General features: G+C 47.7%; 1 protein-coding gene across 1 annotated transcript; it reads left to right on the forward strand.

Moving 5' to 3' along the window:
* Positions 1 to 5151: 5151 nt before the first annotated feature.
* LOC123113677 (uncharacterized) lies at positions 5152 to 7304 on the forward strand. The gene is made up of 3 exons (XM_044534980.1): positions 5152 to 5875; positions 5971 to 6163; positions 6261 to 7304. Exons 1-3 carry the CDS (start codon positions 5462 to 5464, stop codon positions 6779 to 6781), a joined length of 1128 nt encoding a protein of 375 aa, XP_044390915.1. The 5' UTR covers positions 5152 to 5461; the 3' UTR covers positions 6782 to 7304.
* The last annotated feature ends 553 nt before the right edge of the window (positions 7305 to 7857 follow it).

The following is a 7857-nucleotide window of genomic DNA, read 5'->3' on the forward strand; positions in this document are numbered from 1 at the left end:
TGTTGATCTACCTTGGGATCGTATGTGAATGTACGGTCTAAACCACTCAGCTTATATAGATGCCGGGGGTACCTTGGGTTACACATATGTTGGTTGCATCTAGAGATAAACATGCCGAAGATTGCATTTGCACCTTGGGGTATGCGCCAAGTCTTTAGAAGATTCTATCTTGGGTACATCATGGGCCTGGTGAATGTGGCCCACTGGTTGGTCGTTTGGGGGTCCTCGGCCCAATCCACCGTTGGGAGCCAACGTGATTAGCACCCCCCCCTATGTAGGACACCATCAGCACGAGCCTTGCGGTTAGTCCTACATGGCGGGCATGTTGAGGTGCATCCGGGCATCCCCACATCCACCCCAGATATGGTCTGGGTAGGGAGAATGGTGGCCAGTCTAGGTGTTTGGGCTAGATTTGCTAGGTCCGGTTGGGTGGCAATGTTTCGTCCGGATAGTGACTGGGTAGCCCGCCCGCGCATTTGGGGTGGATATAGGGGATCAAGTTGTAAATGCTCTAAGGACATTTGATTTATAAATTGTTGTTGTTTTCATCATGGATTATTCTGACCTATCTTGAATTGTTGTATTGGTTGTGGTTGTGTGTTATATGATCGAATGATCTCGTGCATGCCTTTCCATTGATTTGAGATTTCCTTTTCTTTAGGTCGTATTGATTCAAGATTTTGAATACGACTAATGTGGTTGCCCTGGATGTCGAGATCTTGTCCGCGGACGTTAGGTTAGTCATATTTGATTAGAGATGCTCAAGTTTTGGTCGTTGTAAAATTTGATGCTGAAATTTATTTTTAGGGTTCGTCAGTCATCAATGGTTTGAGAATATCTATGCGGCCGATAGCTCTAAGCACCATCGATCCAACTAAAGTTCTTTGAAATCTAGAATAAATACTCTAATATTATATATAAGTAATTAAATATCTCATTGTTGAACATTTTATAAATGTATGGGCGTTTACGATGAACATAAATTAGGAAGTTAATTTTTCAGTTCTTCATAAATATGATGCTTAAAGTTATTCGAAGCAATTGTAGTACAACATGTGTTTTACCGGAAAAAATGAAGCGCAAAATGGGTAGGTTGCCCTACTACTATCTGAATATATTACGACAACTAGTGATAGAAAAATGTTTTTGAAACTGTAGCTGAAAAACCAAAACATCTTGGACAAATGTCTCTCGAGCTTCCGTAGGGCACTAGGCCCACCACCCTAAACCGACCCTATCCAATCTCAACCATAAGAAAACTTATAGGAAACGGTTGATCAAGAAAAGAAGGATATCAATAAGGAAAATTGATTTATAAATTGTTGATTTTCTTTCCATCGTGGGTTATTCTGTCCTATCTTGAATTGTTGAATTGGTTGTCTACTATATTGATCGAATGATCACGTGCATGCCTTTGCATTGATTTGAGATTTCCTTTTTTGATGTTGCATTGATTTCAGATTTCGAATACGATGAATGTGGTTGCGCAAGTGAACAAATGGGGGAGGCCGGTCACGTTAGCCAAATTTGACCAGGGATGCTCTTGTTTTGGTCGTTGCAAAATCGGAAACTGAAATTTATTTTTGGCTTTTGTCAGTCATCACTGGTTTGAGAATATCTGAACGCTCGATAGCTCCAAGCACCATGGATCCAACCGAATTTCTTAGAAATATAGAATAAATACTCTACTATTATATATATAATGTAGGAATTAAATTCCGTACTATTTGAACAGTTTATAGTTGGCTGGGAGTTTACGATGAATGTAAATTAGGAAGTGAACCTTTTTAATCCTCCCTAAATATGATGCTTAACTTCATTCGAAGCAGTTGTAGTACAACATGTGTTTTCCCGAAGAAATGAAGCACAACATTAGCCAAATTTGACCAGGGATGCTCTTGTTTTGGTCGTTGCAAAATCTGAAGCTGAAATTTATTTTTGGCTTTGTCAATCATCATTGGTTTGAGAAGATCTTTATGCTCGATAGCTCCAAGCACCATCGATCCAACCGAATTTCTTAGAAATCTAGAATAAATACTCTACTATTATATATTTTATGTAGGAATTAAATTCCGTACTATTTGAACAGTTTATAGCTGGATGGGAGTTTGCGATGAACGTAAATTAGGAATTGAACTTTTTTAGTCCTCCCTAAATATGATGCTTAACTTCATTCGAAGCAACTGTAGTACAACATGTGTTTTCCCTATGAAATGAAGCACAACATGGGTAGGTTGTACTACTACTATGTGGGTATAATCCTACAATCAGTGATAGAAAAATGACTTTGAAGCGTAGGTGAAAAATCAAAACATTATGCACAAATGTCTATAGAGCTTCCGCAGGTCACTAGTCGCACCACGCTAAAACAATCCTATCCAATCACAATCATAAGAAAACTTAGAGGAAATGGTTGATCAAGAAAAGAAGATCAATAAGGGCAACTGATTTATAAATTGTTGATTTTTTGACCATGGACTATTCTGACCTATCTGGAATCATTGAATTGGTTGTGTACTATATTGATCGAATGATCTCGTGCATGCCTTTGCATTGGTTTGAGATTTCCTTTCTTGAGGTTGCATTGATTCAAGATTTTGAATACGACGAATGTTGTTGCCCAGGCGAACCAATGGGGGTGGCCGGCTCTTGTCTGCGGACGTCACGTTAGCCAACTTTGACTAGGGATGATCTTGTTTTAGTTGTTGCAAAATCTGATGCTGAAATTTATTCTAGGCTCTGCCATTGGTTTGAGAATATCTTTGCGCTCAATAGCTCCGAGCACCATCGATCCAACCGAATTTCTTCGAAATATAGAATAAATAATCTACTATTATATATTTTATGCAGGAATTAAATTTTGTATCATTTGAACACTTTATAGTTGTATGGGAGTTTGCGATGAATGTAAATTAGGAAGTGATGTTTTTTAGTCCTCCCAAACTATGATGCTTATCTATATTCGAAGCAGTTGTAGCACAACATGTGTTTTCGTGGAAAAATTAAGCACACCATGGATATGTTTTACTACTACTACAACTATGTGGGTATAATCCGACAAGTGGTGATAGAAAAGTGTTTTCGAACTGTAGCTAGAAAATCGGAACATAATGCACAAGTGTCTATCGAGCTTCTGCAAGGCACTAGGCCCACCACGCTAAAACATCCCTATCCAATTCCAATGATAAGAAAATTAGAGGAAATGGTTGATCAAGAAAAGAAGGAGATCAATAAGGATAAATGATTTATAATATGTTGATTTTCTTTTCATCGTGGGTTATTTTGACCTGTCTTGAATCGTCAAATTTGTTGTAAGCTATATTGATCGAATGATCACTTGCATGCCTTTGCAATGATTTGAGATTTCCTTTTCTGATGTTGCATTGGTTCAAGATTTTGAATACGACGAATGTGGTTGCCAAAGCGAACATATGGGGGTGGCCAACTCTTGTCTGCGGCTGCCATGTTAGCCAAATTTGACCAGGGATGCTCTTGTTTTGGTCATTGCAATGTCTGATGCTGAAATTTATTTTATGCTTTGTCAGTCATCACTGGTTTGAGAAGATCTTTGCGTTCGATAGCTCGAAGCACCATCGATCCAACCAAATTTCTTAGAAATCTCAAATAAATACTCTCCTATTATATATTTTATGTAGGAATTAAATTTCGTATTATTTGAACAATTTAAGCTATATGGGAGTTTGCGATGAACGTAAATTAGGAAGTGAGTTTTTTAGTCCTCTCTAAATATAATGCTTATCTTTATTCGAAGCAGTTGTAGTACAACATGTGTTTCCCGGAAAAATGAAGCACAACATTGGTACGTTGTATTACTACTACTATGTGGCTATAATCCAACAATTGGTGATAGAAAAATGTTTTGGAGCTGTAGCTGAAAAATTGAAACATCATGCACAAATGTCCATCGAGCTTCCGTAGGGCACTAGGCCCACCGCGCTAAACCAACCCTATCCAATCCCAATCATAAAAAACTTAGAGGAAATGGATGATCAAGAAAAGAAGGAGATCAATAAGGGCAATTGATTTATAAATTGTTGAATTTTTTTCATCATGGATTATTCTGACCTATCTTGAATCGTTGAATTGGTTGTCTGCTATATTGATCGAATGATCTCGTGCATGCCTTTGCATTGGTTCAAGATTTCATTATTTGAGGTTGCCTTGTTTCAAGATTTTGAATACGACGAATGTGGTTGCCCAAGCGAACAAATAGGTGTGGCCGGCTCTTGTCCGTGGATGTCACGTTAGCCAAGTTTGACCGGGGATTTCTTGTTTCTGTTGTTGCAAAATCTGATGCTGAAATTTATTTTAGGCTTTGTCGGTCATCATTGGTTTGAGAATATCTTCGATAGCTCTAAGCACCATCAATCCAACCGAATTTCTTCGAAACCTAGAATAAATACTCTACAATTGTATATTTTACATAGGAATTAAATTTCTCATTATTCGAACAGTTTATATCTGTATCGGCGTTTGAGTTGCCGGTAAATTAGGAAGTGAATTTTGTCCTCCCTAAGTATGATGCTTATTTTTATTCAAAGCAGTCTTAGTGCAACATGTATTTTCCCCCAAAAAGAGAAGTACAACATGGGTTGTACTATAAGGATAAATCCAACAGTTGCTTATGGTGCGGAAAATGTTTTAGAAACTGTAGCGGGAAAATCGAAACACCCTGCTCAAAAGTTCTCTCCTCCTTACGTTACGTAAGGTACTGGGCCTATCGCGCTAAAACGGCCCTATCCAATCTAACCAGAAAAGATAAAAAATATCTTCTGTAAAACAAAGGGGAAAAAACTTTTATAAACGGGTCGGTAGCACTAGCAGTACCCTCACTATCCAGTCCACTCCACACCTCACGCCCGCACGCCACCCACGGCCCCCCACCTCCCAGCGCGAAATCCCTATCATACCCCTCGGGTCCAGTCGACGGTCCTGGAAACGGCAGACCATTATCGGGGGGCAAAATGGGCATGCGCAACCGTTCCCCGGCGCAGACGGCAAACGCCGTGCGAGGCGGCGACCAGCCGCTCGCCTCACTCCGCCACGTACCCGCTGGGCCAGCGGGCCCGCGGCCCGCCACGTCACCCCGCCCCCACCTGAGCCCTTTAAGACCCCGAGGCTCCCCTCCCGTTTGAACCCCCTTCGCTCGCTTGTAAACTGTGAAAAGGAGACGGGGACGAGGGAGGCGACCGGCGACCGACCGTGAGAGGGAAGGAAAAAAAATTAATAGCCAGCCGCCCGCCGGGAATGGCCGCCGTCGCCGCCGGCGAACTGGACGGGCAGTAGAGGGCGTGCTATCTTTTTTTTTTCTGTGTGTGTGTGGTTGGGGCGGTGGTTGCAGTCGGGACTGGTGGTGGTGTGTAACTGCGCTGGTGTGGTTGGTTGGAGTTCGGGATTGGGGATGGCGTGGTTGCGGTAGTGGTTAGGATTCACGCGATCGATGCCGTTCCAGCTCAAGGCCGGTCACCACCACGGCGCCATGGACGGGAAGCCGCCGCCGCCGCCGCCGCTCGCGCCCGCCCCGACGCCCAGGGTCTCCCGCCTCCGCAGGCTGCTCGTGAGGGTCTCCGCCTCGGAGCGCCTCGCGGTCGCCGGGGACGGCAAGGAGAAGGAGAGGGAGGAGAGGCCCGCGGCCGGCGGGGAGGCGGAGGTCGGGTCGGTGGGGCTCGACCGCATGGTGCTCAGCTTCATGGAGGACTCCGCGGCCGTCGAGCGGCCGCCGCGCGGCCGCTGCAACTGCTTCAACGGCAGCAACTACGAGGAGAGCGACGACGAGGAGGGCTTCTTCCTCCCCTCCGGCCAGGCCTCCGCGCCGCCCCCTTCCGCGGCCGGCGACACCCTGGAGGCACTCAAGGTACTGGAATTTTCGCATGGCACGCCAACCCTCCCAAATTGGGAAAAGCCGCAACGAATTTACGAGGCGGTTGCCTCCTTTCCCTTTGCGTGCAGAGTTTGGTGCAGAGCGCCAGCGTCGCGGAGCGGAACCTTCTCGCCGACGCTTCCAGGATCGCCGAGCGGTGCGGCAGGACCTGCAAGGGCAAGGCGGAGTGCCGCCGCGCCGTCGCCGACGGCCTCAGGGCCCTCGGCTATGACGCCGCCGTCTGCAAGTCGCGGTGGGAGAAGACCCCGTCCTACCCCGCTGGTACCCACCCCATCCCTCCTCGATTCACCTACGCTCGGTGTATTCCCCATTCATGGCCTGGCAGGGGCTTACCGGACCCCTCTATCTATCTACGCAGGGGAGCACGAGTACATCGACGCCGTGGTTGGGGACGGGGCGAGGCTGATCGTGGAGGTGCACTTCAGGTCCGAGTTCGAGGTGGCCCGGTCGACCAAGGCGTACCGCGCGGCGCTCCAGGCGCTGCCGCCGCTGTTCGTGGGCACGTCCGACCGGCTCGGGAAGATCGTGTCCGTGGTGGCGGAGGCGGCGCGGCAGAGCATGAAGAAGAAGGGGCTGCACTTCCCGCCATGGCGTAAGCCGGAGTACATGCGCGCCAAGTGGCTATCCCCGCACGTCCGCACCGGCGACAAGGCGGCCGCCCCGTCCCCCGCCGCCTCTGCGACGGCGACGGCGGTGTCGGCGGCGAGCTTCTCGGGCGAGTTCGAGCTGCTGTTCGGCATGAACAAGAGCGGGGTGTCCCCCACCCCCGGCGAGAAGATCACGGTGGTGGTGTCGCCGTGGCGCCCGACGGAGGAGGCGGCGAGCAAGAAGCAGCAGCCCAGGGCGAAGGTCGTCACGGGGCTCGCCGCCGTCCTCTGAGCGTGGCGAGGCGGGCAAAATAACCGCCACTAGATGGACGGATCCCCAATTTTTCCACCCACCGCCTTTTCCGTTTCTTTCTCCTCGGCGCGCTTCGATCCGTTGGCGGATCCAGTTTTTGGTGTTTCCGTGTTTTTCCGGGGTTTTTTTGTTTCGGAAAAAAAAAGAGAAAAAACCACCCCCACCCCCACCCTAGCAGTACCATCCATCATCCATTAATTTCGAGTTTTGACCCCTCCTGCCATGTAATTTTTGTTCTCGCCATGAGGAGGCCGTGGAGCTTTGGTGACGCTTCACCCCCTCCCGCCGACTAGTATTAGTAGCAGCAGCTGTAAGAGAAGAAGAGGGAGATGATCCGGCGAGGCTTCTCGCCGGTTGTTCTCTGCTTGCCTGCCTGTAGGAATTGATCAGTCTAAGACTTACCTTGCCAGTGAAGAGTTGTTATATAATCTTATGGATCGTGCTTGTTATTGCTATTCAAGAGATGATGAACTATGATGAGTAATAATTCAAGTTCATGACATGTTTTTCTCCACTCTGTTGAATTGATGAATCGATGAGACACTTGAGTGAGTGGAACTGTGCGGCGCTGGTACCATTACTGTGATCCGCCATGATTCCGGTCGGGAAGATTCTCGCTGGAAGAAACGACGGAGGAGCTTTGGATTTGGGCGGGGGAGCACGCCATGATGAACAGCCGAACGTCGATCATTCACCTGGCCGAAACAAACAAACAAAGCGAGGACTGATGAGGGCCGGGGCCCATGGATTCCCAGGGTGGGGGCCCGTCTATCCAGTAAGCAAGCAGAGTATTCTATCCGGTGGCGCGGCGAATAAATCCGGGGTTAAAATAAGGTGGGGAAATGCGGAGAACTGCGCGCGATCTTCGTGAGAGGCAGCCCGCTCGTGCATTCTCGGGCGCCGCGCCCACCCCCTCTGCCGCGGCATCGATGCCCCTGCCACCATCGCGACTCGACTCGACTCGACCCATGGGAGTGGCGTGAGTGACCACGCTCTGCCGCTCGCCCCTTTTTTCTACCCCGCCTCGCCTTTGCCCCGCTCCCACTTCACCCCCG

The sequence above is a fragment of the Triticum aestivum genome, chromosome 5B, assembly GCF_018294505.1.
Source record: "Triticum aestivum cultivar Chinese Spring chromosome 5B, IWGSC CS RefSeq v2.1, whole genome shotgun sequence".
Lineage (NCBI taxonomy): Eukaryota > Viridiplantae > Streptophyta > Magnoliopsida > Poales > Poaceae > Triticum > Triticum aestivum.

Bases quoted from the DNA above. Each gene is read 5' to 3' on its own strand.
- LOC123113677 (XM_044534980.1), top strand. From the start codon at position 5,462: ATGCCGTTCCAGCTCAAGGCCGGTCACCACCACGGCGCCATGGACGGG. The intron at 5,876-5,970 runs GTACTGGAATTT...CTTTGCGTGCAG, and splicing joins ACACCCTGGAGGCACTCAAG to AGTTTGGTGCAGAGCGCCAG. The intron at 6,164-6,260 runs GTACCCACCCCA...CTATCTACGCAG, and splicing joins GACCCCGTCCTACCCCGCTG to GGGAGCACGAGTACATCGAC.